The sequence below is a fragment of the Cydia splendana genome, chromosome 19 (genome assembly GCF_910591565.1).
Source record: "Cydia splendana chromosome 19, ilCydSple1.2, whole genome shotgun sequence".
Taxonomy (NCBI): domain Eukaryota; kingdom Metazoa; phylum Arthropoda; class Insecta; order Lepidoptera; family Tortricidae; genus Cydia; species Cydia splendana.
In genome coordinates, this window is record NC_085978.1 from 9,630,386 (window position 1) to 9,647,173 (window position 16,788).

The following is a 16,788-nucleotide window of genomic DNA, read 5'->3' on the forward strand; positions in this document are numbered from 1 at the left end:
CGGTGCAGTGTAAACACACTAAACACAGTGTTAATCTTTTTTTAATCTACGCTTACGTGAATTTTGAATTGTACCTACTCCCATGCCTACAAAACCTTGATACATGATTTTACATAATTACATACCTAAATGGGTTCTCGCGAAAATAGTACTCAAGTATTTTATATTCCCGACATAATCATTTCGGTAAAGTCGGGCCAAGCTGTCATCGTTAATGTAAAATTTCCATGAAAATATGACGTTTACAAAATAATGACCATTCCTCACTGTTCAGTTCGGGTCGGTGTAAAGTTAGCTTAAATAGACGGACTCTACCTTCCTTCACTTCTCCATTCTCCGAAATCTCTACCAGGGATTTTGCGAATATTCGCATCCGCATCCACAACCGCGGAACTTCCGCATTATTTTCAACATCCGCATATGCATCCGCATAAAATCGATGCGGAGCTTATGCGGATGCGGATGTCGAACAAGTCGGTACAGGAACGTCTTAGCGGTGGCGTAAGTGCTAGGTAATTTCGTCACTATTTTCGTCATCCGTCTAGATCCAGAAAAGTCGACCAAGTAACTGATTATTAAATATAACGCACCTATATTCTTGCTCAAATACTAAACGTTTCGTTTTTTTCAATAAAAATTACTAAAATTTTATATTTGACGTTATTTAAGTACCTAATCTTGACATCCGCATCCGCGGATGTGAGCCTTTAAATATCCGCATCCGCATCCGCGGATGTCAAAAAATCTGCATCCGCAACATCCCTGATCTCTACAGTAGCACTAGGTACTGCTAATAACCAGAGGTCGGCGAAGGTGAGCTATTTGCCTTATGACATGTCAAATTATAAGGTAAATTGCTGACCCTCGCCGACCTCTGCTAATAACATTAAGAATAGAAATAGTAACGATTTATGTTAGGTTAGTAGGCCCTAGTAGATAAGCCGATTTTACGAGGGATTTCGTCACCGGATTCCCCAGACAGACACGCCCGACCCGACAGACTGGGCAAGGTCGGATCAATTAATTGAGTGGCCGAGATATATACATATATAGCATATAAGTACTATAGCTACGTCAATCGTCGTATTTTAGACAGCACGTGCATATCCTTTAGTTACACTTCTGTAACATAGTGGTAACATACCATATTTCCCTACCTATAGTCGATTATATGTCGATTCTTGACGCGAAGTTTGATTTTGTTACCATTTTTTTTGCTTTAATCAACAGATTCACGACAAACGTATTTGCCCGTTATAGGTACCTACCTAAAGCCTCACGTGCAAGTACCATAAATTATATACTTACTCAACATTGCCTAGCATGTGAAACATTGTCTAGAGTTCTATACTCTTGTTTTAAAAATACCTACAGTGATTCACTACCAAACCGTTGTTTATCTAATGCCTATTAGAGGCAACTATCATCTATTATCAAGAATTAAATACCTACCGACAACTTTTCTGTAGAGAAGCACTGCTATTTGAGCTAGTTTACCAACGTAAACTAGAGCACCCTCATATTCTACTCATTCTACTGTTATCATTATCACCTTTTTACCCAGATCCCACATATATGCATTCTAAGGAATATGTTGTTTTCTTTTAGTTATTCGTATAGCCGGAGAGCTAGCCACGGCAATAGGTATGCAATTTATAGAGCAACGAAATCCCTCTAGTTAGTATGCCATAGTATCATTATTAATTAATCCGGGCGCCTGGCAGCTGTCTAGCGGTGGGTGTGGGAGTGGATGGGCAACCAAGTGGTTGTAAAATCAATTGAAGGTGTGCAATTTATAGAGCTCTGTGTTTGGTGTGATATAGGAAGATCACGAGCAAATTGCACCTGACTCACAATCTATGCGTAAAGCAATTGTGAGTACCTACTTCCTGCAGGCGCACAAATGATTGTGTATTTTCATCACCTGGCACTACTTTTCCCCCAAATAAAACGCCTGGCATTGTTATATTTGAATTAAATACATATGTAATTAGCTATTATATCGCACCAAACACAGGGCTCTATAAATTGCACACCTTCAATTGATTTTACAACCACTTTGTTGCCCATCCACCCCCACACCCACCGCTAAACAGCTGCCAGGCGCCCGGATTAATTAATAATGATAGTATGGCATACTAACTAGAGGGATTTCTCTATAAATTGCATACCTATTGCCGTGGCTAGCTCTTAGACCAGTAGTGTTATCGTTAAAAAGCGAATCACACTACCCAATTTTAAGGGACATTTTCGTGAACTTAGGCCCACTTGCACCATTCCACTAACCCGGGGTTACCCGGTTAAACCTGGCGTTACCATGGATACCAATACAATTTGACATTAGGTTAACGGTTTAACCGCTTAATCCCGGGTTATAGTGGAATGGTGCAAGTGCGCCTTAGTGTAGTGCAATATTAGGTACTAATAAGGATTCAAAAGTAGTTAGGGACAGGCAGGGTTCTCTGGTAAATTGGTTCCAATCGAGAGATGCCTAGTAGTAGCTTCTCGGTAACTACCTGCTTGTGTTGTGTAGCTGCGACAGTGATTTGCTACTTTGCTGCCTCATTTTGTTAAGGCGTATCGTATTATGTTACTTTATATGTCTTTTTTGAAGGTAAATATTAGGGATTTAAAAACTAGGCCTTATGTACATATATTGGCTTGCGTTATCGCTAATATATAACGTTATTGAAACAACCAAGTCAAATAAAACATGTCATCAGCGGCCTAATATTTTAATCTCCACGTATTTTTAATCATATCTGCCGCCTTTTCACCAATCATAATTGCCGGAGCGTTTGTGTGGGCCGCTATAGTCCTCGGGATAACACTGCTGTCCACCACGCGCAACCTGGCCACACCGTACACTTTCAGCTCCGGGTCCACCACAGCGTCAGGATCTGAAGATGGACCCATCCGACACGTAGAAATCTGATGATGTAGAGTAGCAGTCACCGTCCTCACCGCACACTCCCAGTAACTATCACTGTTAAATTTATGCTGTCTACAATTCGGAAATCTCTTACTGTGCAACGTTGCACCATATTTCTGGAAAAACGGCGTATCAACCATTTTCTGAATGTATCTTATCGCTGCCACCATCGTATCTACGTCTTGCTGATGCGTCAAGTAATTGCCATACAGTTTCGCATCGTCAAAGGGATTCCTTGACCCTAATAGCATATTGCCTTTAGATTTAGGATGCAGAAGCATAAATAGCACAGTGAAGCTCTCGACATCTTCAATTTGTTTGTAAACTGAATTGTACAGCCAATCAGCTAAGCGAATACCTTTGGCCACCACGTGGCCCTCATCAGACGCTAAAGAGGCACAGGAACTGATCAGTTCAATATCTGGAGTGTCAGCAGGTCCATCAGAAACATTGGTTCTTATATATCCAAGGGTTTCCACTCCTGCTAATGAGGAAAAAGGACCATCTCCGTATTGCATATATTGAAATGTATTTTCAAGTGTAGCTACTTTTCTTTCTACTAAAGTCAGTCTAGTTGAATTCAGCTTAAACGCTAGCGCTGGGAAGGAAATGTGATCGTATAAAGTTTGTCCTACTGGAAGATTTTGTATGACGGGTATTCCTACTGATTCGAGGTTCTGCCTGGGTCCGATGCCGGAAAGCATGAGTAGATGTGGTGACTCGATCGGTCCGGCTGATAAGATGACTTCCTTTTTAGCGCGTATTTCATACATTTGGCCATTGCGAACGAACTGAACGCCGATTGCAGTTTTTGTAGTAGGATCTATTAATACTTTGGTTGCTCGAGTGCTAGTTAGGATGTGCAGGTTTTTTCTTTTTTTGTGATCGTGCAGGAAGGCCTTGGCGCTGCTGTGCCGGCGTCCGCGGGACAGCGTTGCCTGGATGTAGCTGAAGCCGAATCCGTCAGGACTGTTGTAATCGGTCCGTCGATTGCCCAACAGTTTAGCAGCGTCCAAAAATGCTTTAGACAATTTTGACCTGGAAAATAGACGTAGGATTATTCTGGGGTAGTGTAATTAGGTGTTATCAATGTTATGCATTAAGTTTTAGGGAACATCAATAAACCCAGAAAAACATCGTCTGTTTTACACATTTCGACTGATAGCTGTTGAAGTTTGATAGTAGGTACAGTCAAGGTCAAAAGTTATCGATGCGGCATAATTACAAAATATACAGTATCTTTCTCCTTGATTGTAAGTACGACTGGGATGTAAAACTATATTTATAGATTTTTCGAAAGATATTCATTGTTATTGAAGTGAATACGCCTTATTTGATTATCTGTCCCTTAATACCCTTAAATTGTAATTAAAAATGAATTTGACAATACAGTTACGAGTAGATAGAGATTTTACGTAAAAAAAAATTTGTAACCGTATCTTTAAACAATATTTACGTAGTATACAGGTACCTACACGTACCTAAACGGTACGTCCTCAACCGATAACTCGCCATTCCTCCCGTGCCAGGGCGAATCCTTCAACCCCTTTAGGTTGGCCCTTTCTGACTTCATGTAGTACGGCAAAACGTCGTCATATGACCTGAAAATTGTATAACTCATGTTTAATATGTTTTACAAGTTATCTTTTGCCGGTATTAAATTTGGCCTGTTAAGTGATAAGGGGCTGTCCATAAATTACGTCATCGATTTTTGACGATTTTTGACCCCCCCCCCCCTATAATCATCCAAAAATCATGCTTCAAATGACCCCATTTCCTCCTACTTCATGCTACCGTCATCCGATGTCCAGACCCCCCCCCCCCTAATTTGAAATGACGTAATTTATGAATAGCCCCTAATGAAGGTCCAAGACCATCATAATTTTAATAAACCTTATCGCAAAGAGCGTTCATTTCATTCGTATTTATACATTTACTAGCGACCCGGCCCGGCTTCGCACGGGTTAACAAATTATACACGGAAACCTTCCTCATGAATCGCTCTATTGATAGGTGAAAACCGCATGAAAATCCGTTCATTAGTTTTTGAGTTTATCGCGAACAAACATACAAACAGACAGACGCGGCGGACTTTGTTTTATAAGGTGTAGTGAAGTAATTAGGTAAAGGAAGAGACCATGTGAACCTTGAATCTCGCTTTGCTATTGTTATACTTCTTTTTCTTCCTACCGAAATACTTATCTCTTATAAATATAAGGTAATTGGTTTTTGCCAAAACAAAGGATATACATCAAACGTATATGAACCATAGTAACGTAAAGTGATGAGCTGATGACCTACTTACATAGAATACCACCATCCGAGACTGGATAACGATTAACGATGGTTAGAGAAACTAGTCGAAAACAATGCCCGTATGTATTTCACAAGTCCACATGCTTCGTAGATGCGTCATCTATCAGAAATTGATAGCTTATCTACATTAAGCAGCAAGTTAAACATAAAACTCGTCATATTGTTGTAAATAAACATGAGAGACGATGATTTTTTTTGCGACTATTCGCAGGCGCCAACTCGCCATTATAGTTAGTTTTTTTTGTCATTAGAAAAAAGGAAAACAATTTTGACGTGTCTTTTTATTGAAAAACACTTTTCAAAAATAAGTCACGGCAAATATGTAACAATTCTGAAATTTATGAATCATATACGATTATTTACATTCTTTTGCTTTCATAAGTAATAGTTGCTGATTTTTAAAAAGCGTTTTTCATTTAAAAGACACGTCAAGATCACGTAGTCTTTTTCTAATGCTAACAAAAACGAACTATAGGTATATCGGAGCGGCCAACGGCGGCATTAACTTCTTGATAAGAGGTTTTGTTCAGATATTTGTTAAAACCTTGGCCGCTCCAATATCTGGTGACTGTATCCTCTAGCCGCCCAGACTTCAAAACTTGCCAATACAAATGCAATTTTACCTATTTGTCAAAAAAAAGATTCAAATTAGAATGGAACGGGAGACATTTTTATAGGCCTCTGGGCGGCTAGAGGGAATCATCATCGACACAGTTAACTCACCGTTGGTGAGTCTTATTGCAGCGAGATAAGGTCTATCAATCAATGGACAGTTAAGTGTGATGCCGTAATAAAATAAGGTTCCTCTTCCTCGCGTTATCCCAGCATTTTTCCACGGCTCATGGGAGCCTGGGCTCCCCGCTTGACAACTAATCCCATGATTTGACGTAGGCACTAGTTTTTACGAAAGCGACTGCCATCTGACCTTCCAACCTAGAGGGGAAACTATAGGCCTTATTGGGATTAGTCCGGTTTCCTCACGATGTTTTCCTTCACCGAAATGCGACTGGCAAATATCAAATGATATTTCTTACATGAGTTCCGAAAAATCCATTGGTACGAGCCGGGGTTTGAACCCACGACCTCCGGATTGAAAGTCGCAAGCTCTTACCGCGGGGCCACCAGCGCTTCCGTAATAAAATAAGGTTAAGATTAGAAAAGTTATAAAAGAAAGAACTTTTCTATTCGGTGCCTTTTATTTATAAGTAGGTACATCTCGTTAAAATCTTAGATTGATTTTCTTAATCGGGTCGGGCCCGCACACCCCGACAGAACAGATGTCGGCGCCAACTGCTATATTCACCCAATTGAGATTGTGTACACGTGACCGAAATAAAATGCTATGAGCAGTGAATTATACGCGTTCATATTTGAAAGAGGAGCTAGAAATACAGAGCAATATTTCCACTCAAAACTCAAAAAAACTCAAAATATACTTTATTCATGTAGGCCTAGCAACAAGCTCTTATGAATCGTAATTAATCTTAATCTAATTATCAGAGCAATTTATTGATGTTAATATTATTCCATATAGCTAGTTTGTTAGTGCACGACACCTTGCACTTTGTGACTATGCGCTGAAACTTGGCACAGTTGATTCTTAGCTGGTCATGAGCAGATACAGACCGGGAGACCTCGAGAGCCACGTCTCATTTAGTGGGGGGGTGGGGGGGAAGTTCGACGCCGCCGCGCTTCACTTGGAGCAACATTTCTCTAAAACTGTAGCTATTAGGGCATGTGATATATCATTTTCGGATAAATTAAGGATGAGGATTTTTTTTTTGGAACCAAAACAATGCACTTTCTAACAAAAAAAAAACATAAAGTAGAAAAGACAAAAAAACGCATCTTGGATTTTTTTATAATTACCAATTTTTTTTTAAGTGTAGTAGGAATCTGAAAACAAAAAATATAGTTGTAAAGCTACACTTATTACGTTTAAGAAAATATATAGTCTATTATACAAAACTGTTGTTACATGGGAGATAAAAAAATAATATTAAGCGTGGGCCAGAGTGATCTCAATACAAAATATTATTAATGTGGGAAAGTTACTTATAATTTGTTCTACAATCGTTTATTTTTTTAGTTTTTCGTAAATAACTCGTAAACGGTAGCCCACAGCAAAAAAATATCTTTTACATAAATAATCTGTTTCAGATTTCTTATAAAATAAGTGCTACTTTTTTTCGCTAAGATCAATATTAAAAAAAATATTGAAGGGAGAAAATAAATACTAAGGTCCTCTTTTTTAGTCATTCGTAAATAACTCGTAAAGGATGGCACATAGCATGAATAATTAGCATAAAATTTCCTACAAAAAAGGTTATGCAAACTTTTTCGCTAGGATCAATATTTAAAAAGGGGACCTTAGAATTTATTTTCTCTCTTTAATATCGTTTTTAATATTGATCCTAGCGAAAAAGTTTGAATGACCTTTTTTGTAGGAAATTCTATGTAAATTATTTATGTACTAAAAAATTTTTTGCTATTGGCCTTCGTTTACGAGTTATTTACGAATGACTAAAAAAGGGGACCTAAGTATTTATTTTCTCCCTTCAATATTTTTTTTAATATTGATGGTAGCGAAAAACAGTAGTACTTATTTTATAAGAAATCTGAAACAGATTATTTACGTAAAAGATAATTTTTTGCTGTGGGCTACCGTTTACGAGTTATTTACGAAAAACAAGAAAAATAAACGATTGTAGAACAAATTATAAGTAACTTTCCCACATTCATAATATTTTGTATTGAGATCACTCTGTCCCACGCTTAATATTATTTTTTATCTCCCATTTATCAACAGTTTTGTATATTAAACTATATATTTTCTTAAACGTAATAAGTGTAGCTTTACGACTGTATTTTTTGTTTTCAGATTCCTGCTACACTTAAAAAAAAATTGGTAATTATGAAAAAATCAAAAATACGTTTTTTAGTCTTTTCTACTTTAGGTTTTTTTTTTGTTAGAAAGTGCATTGTTTTTGTTCTAAAACTAGATTCCTCATCCTTAATTTATCCGAAAATGATATATTACATGCCCTAATAGGTATAGTTTTAGAGAAATGTTGCTCCAAGTGAAGCGCGGCAGCGTCGAACTTTCCCCCTCCCCCCCCCCCCCCATTAAATGAGAGGTGGCTCTCGACGGCTCCCGGTCTGTATCTGCTCAAGACCAGCTAAGAATCAACTGTGCCAAGTTTCAGCGCATAGTCTCAAAGTGCAAGGTCCCCATACAACGGTGTGCAGTAACAAACCAGCTAATAATGGAATATTAATGGTTAATATTATTCCACCATATGGATTACTTGAAATAAAGTGGAGGTGTGGTTCCTTTGTCAGCGTGTAGGGTATCAGATGGCCTGCACACCTGCTTTACCTACTCGCGCTTTGAACTTTTTCTGACTTTTAAATAAGTAAATAAAAAAAAAATTGTATTCCATCCAAGTTAGATAGTTTTTCTATTTCCTTTAAACACTTTCTGTGCCTCGAAAGTTACGATTGAGTGCTAGTTAATAGATTGTAAATGTCTAAAAATAAATATACTATATAAATAGTAGTAGAGGACGATTCTTCGCTTTGCCCGATTGTTTTATAGACGACGCTGGTACCGCCTACTGTTTTTCTTTACTATTACCTATTGTTCGAAATTGTCGTGAATTTCACACAAAAGCAATACCGCAAGAATGGTCAGTGTTAACCTTAAGCCCCCTCAACACTCGTGCGCGAATCGCGGCGCGAAACCGCGAACGCGAGTGTGGCGTTGATTTCTCAGATCTGCAAACTCGACTCCACACTCGCGTTCGCGGCTTCGCGCACGAGTGTGGAGGGGGCTTTACCAGCCATAGTTGCCATCGGCCGCGATCCTGTCCCAATCCCCCTTGAGGCCTCTGGTGTAGATCATGTAGTTGACGACGCTCGTACCCCCAACTGCCTTTCCTCGCGGCCAGAAGCACCTGCCTTCGACGAATCCTGGAATCGTGAGAGTAAATAGTTATTATGTTTACCGATTGTGTTAAGTCGAATAGGGTGTATAAAAAAACAACGGGTTGCACTCCGGGAGTGCCGGCAGAAGTGAAAACTCAACGACATTGTAACTTAAAATATTAATAACAGCGCCATCTAGTGCAAAATGTCTGCAGCACTATGTATAATTGACGTTAACGCTAGAGATGCCCCGAATAGTGAATTTGGCCGAATACCGAATACCGAATATTCGGCCCCCCTGTCGGCCGGTGTATGTTGCTATGTACGCCTCGTTTCGTGGAAATTTTATTGGCATAGAGCAGTACACAGGAACGGAGACAGCTCAGGCACACCTACATTTTGTGTATGAGCTTTTTACCAGAACCCTAAATCGTTGATTACTGCACCATGGGTGTATCGACAGGAATATCATTTACGAGATTAACGTGAGGTTCCAAGTGTTAATGTTATACGCAAATTGATCATAATGGTTGGTTGAAACAACCAGCTCGACCATAGCAATAATGCCTGGCGGACGTCCAGCCTCTGAGAGAACGGCCGACATTGTGGAGCAAGCGTTCGGCAAAATCCGCAACAATCAACGCGTAAGAGTGTTTGGGCTACGGACAATAAAAAAATTCAACATTGCGACAAGTTTTGAAGCATAATTTGCATCTTAAGGTTTAAAACATTCAGTTTGTTTATGAATTAAAACCAAATGATGCGAATAACCAACTTCATTTTGCCAATCAGATGCTCATCTCATTTCCGAAAGGAATGATAACAACTGGCCACCACCCAGCCCCGATCTCGGTCCTTTTGATTTTTTTTCTGTGGTATTACCTCAAATCTGTAGTCTTTGACTCAAATTCGGAAGATTTTGAGCAGCTCAAAAGGAAAAAAATTCGGAAAATCGCCGATATCCCCGAGGGGAATATTTCGAAAAAAAAATCCATAATTTGAGATTTTGCCTTCAAGAGCGCCTAGAAACTCAGGTTGGCCACTAATCTACACATTATTTTGAGTCATAAAATTTCCATAACTTGTGTTTTTTAAAAGTAGTATTAAAAATGTTGTACGATTTGAAGTTTTTTTTTTATTCAATTTTCAAACTGCCAACACCCTTTTGGCCCACCCTGTAGTTAGAGTCAATAAAGTCAGACCCATGATAAAAATAAAATATTTTGGAATCAACAAATGCTCAAAAACGTGCCTTCGTATTTTAACCACTTTCCAAGAATACTTTTTAGGTAGGTGCAACAGATATTCGGTATTCGGCCGAATAGTAGGCAACATTCGGCCGAATAACGAATAGTCGGCAAAGTGGCCGAATAGGCCGAATACCGAATAGTTGCCGAATATTCGTGGCATCTCTATAGTTAACGCCATCTAGCGTTATTTCGTCGCATTACTTGAAACCCCTAAGCACATCACTGAGTACTACAGTTATATTAATACCAGTTTGAGGGAAACTGACTAGATGGCATTTAAATCAAAAAGAAAAACATAATGACATTGTCCGTCACACGTGACGTCACGCAAGCGCCCTGCGCCGCCTAAACGAAACAGCAGGCTCAGGCATACATTTTCGCCGCGCGGTAGAAAGAGAGGGTTACGTCTTACGCCGTCTCGAGTTTAACATTTTTTCCCCACCTCAAAAAGTGCACAGCGCCGCTAAAGAAGTTTTCACTTCAAAAATCGGCCCGCGACGAAGCTAGCGCAACGGAGGGTAGGAAGTTGGAATACATCAAGGTCGATAATTCCGTTGGCGGAGACGTCATATCAAAGTTTTATGACATTGCCATTGGCTTTCAATAAATTGCCTATGTGATGTCTACAGCTTGATTTAAATTATCTTATAAAACCTGCCTCAATGTTATTAAGTTTTCACCGCTTCTAGTGATGTTAGTGGTATTCAAGAAAAATAGGTCCACCAATTGGCTTTCCTATAACAACGCCTTCGCATAGAAAAAATAAAAAACCGGGCAAGTGCGAGTCGGACTCGCGCACGAAGGGTTCCGTGCCATAATGCAAAAAACGGCAAAAAAAAAACGGTCACCCATCCAAGTACTGACCCCGCCCGACGTTGCTTAACTTCGGTCAAAAATCACGTTTGTTGCATGGGAGCCCCACTTCAAATCTTTATTTAATTCTGTTTTTAGTATTTGTTGTTATAGCGGCAACAGAAATACATCATCTGTGAAAATTTCGTGAGATACAGCCTGGTGACAGACGGACGGACGGACGGACAGCGGAGTCTTAGTAATAGGGTTCCGTTTTACTCTTTGGGTACGGAACCCTAATTATTACAGTGTATTGAAGTTTGAGAAGTTCCATGTACCGTAAAACCCGTAAATGGAATGGAGGTCTTGTAGTATGTGTACAGTCGCCATCAGATATATCGGAGCGGTAAAGATGGTCATAAATATCTGAACAACGCCTCTGTTATCAAGACTTTAAAGTGCATGTTCAGATATTTTTGAGTACCTTAGTTGCTCCGATAATGATGGCGACTGTAACATAATTAACAGATATCACACCGCACTATACACAAGTATTTGTAATGTAGACTACTTATACATAATTTAGAATAATATTTAATAAAGTTTGTATTAGTTAACTAATTCTCCGGAAGATGTCTCTGTCTGTAGAATAGAACACGCTATCGTTTGTTCTTCGTAGTTTACCTAGGTTCGTTTCAAATATTTCATTGCCTTTGAAGACAACCCAAACGTGTTTCTGGGCCGATAACCTATTGGAGTATTTTTGGATTCGTTCTTATTAATTCCAGTAGGAACGGATATTGGGTAAGGAAATTTTAAGCAGAATATTTAGATAATAGTACTACGAACAGAATTCTCGCTAATCTGAAATAAAAAAAATGAATATATTTTCTGAAAATAATTTAATATATTCTAATACTTCTAATAGAATTCATATTTGACTGGCAAAGGCGTTCACGCCGTCACGTCACGTCAATCACGTCGTTGCGTTCTCATTCGCACACATGACACTTTCTCGGAGCAGACGTGTTATACTTATATAGTTTGTGAGAAGACAACTGTCTGATATGTCCCTCTCGAGTTACGAGTAACCTCTCGTCTGTGGAGACGAAAACAGCATATCGCTCTGCTGGTGCTGGAGGCACTAATGTGGTCGATCACTGCATATAAGTAGGTACTACGTTTAAGATCAGGCAGTACCTACCTATACAAACTCCAGGCTGGTGTTCCATCAGCTACGGCCACACGTAGTCAGTCTGCTGGAACAGCGGAGCAAGTACAGGCGTGTTCGTCATCAGGCTCTCGCCTCTCCCGGCTTCTATGAGCAGCACTGACGCTCGCCGCCCCTCGTTCAGTCGAGATGCAAGAAAACAGCATATCGCTCTGCTGGTGCTGGAGGCACTAATGTGGTCGATCACTGCATATAAGTAGGTACTACGTTTAAGATCAGGCAGTACCTACCAATACAAACTCCAGGCTGGTGTTCCATCAGATACGGCCACACGTAGTCAGTCTGCTGGAACAGCGGCGCTAGTATAGGCGTGTCCGTCATCAGGCTCTCGCCTCTCCCGGCTTCTATGAGCAGCACTGACGCTCGCCGCCCCTCGCTCAGTCGAGATGCAAGAAAACAGCATATCGCTCTGCTGGTGTTGGAGGCACTAATGTGGTCGATCACTGCATATAAGTAGGTACTACGTATAAGATCAGTCAGTACCTACCCATACAAACTCCAGGCTGGTGTTCCATCAGATACGGCTACACGTAGTCAGTCTGCTGGAACAGCGGCGCTAGTATAGGCGTGTCCGTCATCAGGCTCTCGCCTCTCCCGGCTTCTATGAGCAGCACTGACGCTCGCCGCCCCTCGCTCAGTCGAGATGCAAGAAAACAGCATATCGCTCTGCTGGTGCTGGAGGCACTAATGTGGTCGATCACTGCATATAAGTAGGTACTACGTATAAGATCAGTCAGTACCTACCCATACAAACTCCAGGCTGGTGTTCCATCAGATACGGCCACACGTCGTCGGTATGCTGGCACAGCGGCGCAAGTACAGGCGTGTCCGTCATCAGGCTCTCGCCTCTCCCGGTCTCTATGCGCAGCACTGACGCTCGCCGCCCCTCGCTCAGTCGAGATGCAAGAAAACAGCATATCGCTCTGCTGGTGCTGGAGGCACTAATGTGGTCGATCACTGCATATAAGTAGGTATTACGTATAAGATCTGTCAGTACCTACCCATACAAACTCCAGGCTGGTGTTCCATCAGATACGGCCACACGTAGTCGGTCTGCTGGAACAGCGGCGCCAGTATAGGCGTGTCCGTCATCAGGCTCTCGCCTCTCCCAGCTTCTATGAGCAGCACTGACGCTCGCCGCTCCTCGCTCAGTCGAGATGCAAGAAAACAGCATATCGCTCTGCTGGTGCTGGAGGCACTAATGTGGTCGATCACTGCATATAAGTAGGTACTACGTGTAAGATCAGTCAGTACCTACCCATACAAACTCCAGGCTGGTGTTCCATCAGATACGGCCACACGTAGTCAGTCTGCTGGAACAGCGGCGCTAGTATAGGCGTGTCCGTCATCATGCTCTCGCCTCTCCCGGCTTCTATGAGCAGCACTGACGCTCGCCGCCCCTCGCTCAGTCGAGATGCGAGCACGCTGCCCGCGGAGCCCGCGCCTATGATGATGAAGTCATACTCCGCTAGTGGCCCTTTAAACCCTGTAATTACCGAATCACGGATTATTGTTAGGGTTCCGTACCCAAAGGGTAAAAACGGGACCCTATTACTGAGACTCCACTGTCCGTCTGTCCGTCTGTCTGTCTGTCCGTCTGTCTGTCTGTCTGTCTGTCCGTCTGTCCGTCTGTCTGTCTATCTGTCACCATTAGCCTGTATCTCATGAACCGTGGTAGCTAGACAGTTGAAATTTTCACAGATGATGCATTTCTGTTGCCGCTATAACAACAAATACTAAATTGGAACAAGTATTTTTAATTGTAGGACTGGTGGAACGCATTATGAACAAGTTTGGTATGGATGGCAACTGAAAGTTTGTTGATTAGCATGTCCAAAATGTTAATTATTATAGTAAATATAGTTGATGCAGACAGACCGGGCACGTACAGCCAGAAGCAATGATAGTAAGGTTCTTGAATTTTAAAACATAATAGGAGAAAAGCGATGCTTATTAAATGCAATAAGAAATAGGAGAGGCATGATGGTAGGACACCTTATACGGCATGACAACTTTTTCCTAAACATCCTGGAAGGCAGGATTGAAATGACAAGAGAAGGAGGGAGACCTAGAATTACTTATCTCAGCCAAATAAAATATAATGTTGTTATAGCGGCAACAAAAATACACTGCCTAGCTATCACGGTTCATGAGATACAGCCTGGTGACAGACGGACGGACGGACGGACGGACAGCGGAGTCTTAGTAATAGGGTCCCGTCTTTACCCTTTGGGTACGGAACCCTAAAAATCGTAAGAATTTGTAATAAATGCTGTAATTTATATAAAACACGATTACGGTCTACGAGTGACACACGTCACTTTGTTACACCGTTTGGTAGAAAGAGAAGTGGACGCTGGGCGCATTATCCTAATATTATCTATCACGCGATTATCGCGTCCATCATACGCCCGTCGAGTATTTAAATCAACGAGATGTAAATTGTAAACATTATAATTATGAACTCATCTAGAAATTCCTAGGTAGGATTTACCCAAAGGCACCTTAGCGTTGCAGTGAAGTTCGCCGGTTGCTTTGTTTTTATTTTGTGTCATTGACTCATTGAAAAACCGGCCAAGTGCGAGTCGGACTCGCGCACGAAGGGTTCCGTGCCACTACGCAAAAACCGGCCAAGTGCGAGTCGGACTCGCGTTCCAAGGGTTCCTTACATTACTCAATTTTTAACAATGTATTTTTATATGTGAAACACGAGTGAATTGCCTTTAAAAACCCCGTATTGGTCGGATCAAAAACTAAGCAATTAGTCCGACTCACGCTTGACTGCATATTTCTAATAGGTTTTACTGTCATGTATATAACTATTTTGTATATTTTTTTCAAAATTTTAGTAGTTTCGGAGATAAAAGGGGGGGGGGGGGGGGGGGAATTTTTTGGCTATTTTCTTAAATATCTTCTAAACTATTTATTTTAAAATTACAAAAAAAATAAATTTGACATTCTCTTTCATTTGATAATGTACCTAACACGATATGGTTTAGAAAACATTTTGTTTAAAATGTATTTGTTTACGTAAAACGACCGTCTTTGGGTCACGAATTTATATATGTGTACCAAATTTCAACTTAATTAGTCCAGTACTTTTGGAGCAAATGGGCTGTGACAGACGGACAGACAGACAGACGCACGAGTGATCCTATAAGGGTTCCGTTTTTTTCCTTTTGAGGTACGGAACCCTAAAAACGGTGAATAGAATCAGGCGTTACTTTGCGGAACCCGGATTCCGTATATAACTATTTTGTATTTTGTAACGGAACCCGGATTCCGTTGCCGGGCGTCAGACCGTCAACAACTCCTGAGGATGCCTCGTAGAGAGGCGAAACACGTGTCGAGGTTTATTCTTTTGGTGGTGGTTTGTTATATTTATTTGCGTATTTATTTTTGCGGTGGGAGGGTGGGAATATTAATTGCATGTAAAAATACGCAAGTAAGTATAACGGGTTAGCACTGATTGACTAGCACGTTATCTTTTCGCGGATTAGCAAAATAATATTTTGGTTTTAACCCTAAAAACGGCAAAAAAATCACGTTTGTTGTATGGGAGCCCCGCTTAAATATTTATTATATTCTGTTTTTTGTATTTGCTGTTAGAGCGGCAACAGAAATACATCATCTGTACCTATCACGGTTCATGAGATACAGCCTGGTGACAGACAGACAGACAGACAGACGGACGGACAGCGGTGTCTTAGTAATTAGGGTCCCGTTTTTACCCTTTGGGTACGGAACCCTTAAAACTAACGCAGAAGTGTGTATACTATGACACCCCCCGCTCACAGGTTTTGGTGCGCCATTCGCCATTATCGATCTAAATAAAAAACCACTCAAATAATTTATATGAAGTATTATTTACGACTAAATAAATTCATAGAAAAAATTGCATACCTTTTGGAAGTTCATACTGGTCCCTTAAAATACCAAAAATGTCAGGTTCCGCTGGATTGAGGGGAAACATACTGGTATTCAGCATCGCTTCCACCACCCTACTCCGGATCCTTTCAGGATAATCTGCCACCCTCTTTTCCCTCGAATAGCAATACGGTTCATCACAGGGTTTTGGAACTGCATAATCTTCATTAAATAGAGTCTCTTCAATATCGTCACTATTAGTCGATGTGATAAGAAATGCGTATAATAAAATTATATGTTTTAAGGCAGCCATGCTTCTGCCGTGGGTTCTAAGCTGCGACTGTTTTTTGATTAGATGTACGGTTGTGGGATGCCGTTGTCCGAGGGATCTGGTTAAGCTCCAGCGTGTTTGATTTGCTACTTTTTTAGGGTTCCGTACCCGAAGGGTAAAATGGGACCCTATTACTAAGACT

General features: G+C 40.8%; 2 protein-coding genes across 3 annotated transcripts in view; one reads left to right on the forward strand and one right to left on the reverse strand.

Moving 5' to 3' along the window:
- The window catches only part of LOC134800209 (flotillin-2), a 395,117-nt gene that overhangs the window by 1,019 nt on the left and 377,310 nt on the right, over positions 1–16,788 (forward strand). The window lies entirely within an intron of this gene.
- On the reverse strand, positions 2,720–16,735 carry LOC134799984 (glucose dehydrogenase [FAD, quinone]-like). Its single transcript, XM_063772418.1, has 5 exons — positions 16,352–16,735; positions 13,707–13,934; positions 9,088–9,220; positions 4,414–4,533; positions 2,720–3,970 (listed from the first exon to the last, which is right to left on the reverse strand). The coding sequence occupies exons 1-5, from the start codon at positions 16,626–16,628 to the stop codon at positions 2,728–2,730; spliced, it is 2,001 nt and encodes a 666-aa protein (XP_063628488.1). The 5' UTR covers positions 16,629–16,735; the 3' UTR covers positions 2,720–2,727.

Coding starts and splice junctions, on each gene's coding strand:
- LOC134799984 (XM_063772418.1), bottom strand. CDS start 16,628: ATGGCTGCCTTAAAACATATAATTTTATTATACGCATTTCTTATCACA. Junction 13,935..16,351: donor CCAGTATGAACTTCCAAAAG/GTATGCAATTTT, acceptor CGGTAATTACAG/GGTTTAAAGGGCCACTAGCG. Junction 9,221..13,706: donor CCAGCCTGGAGTTTGTATGG/GTAGGTACTGAC, acceptor TCACGATTCCAG/GATTCGTCGAAGGCAGGTGC.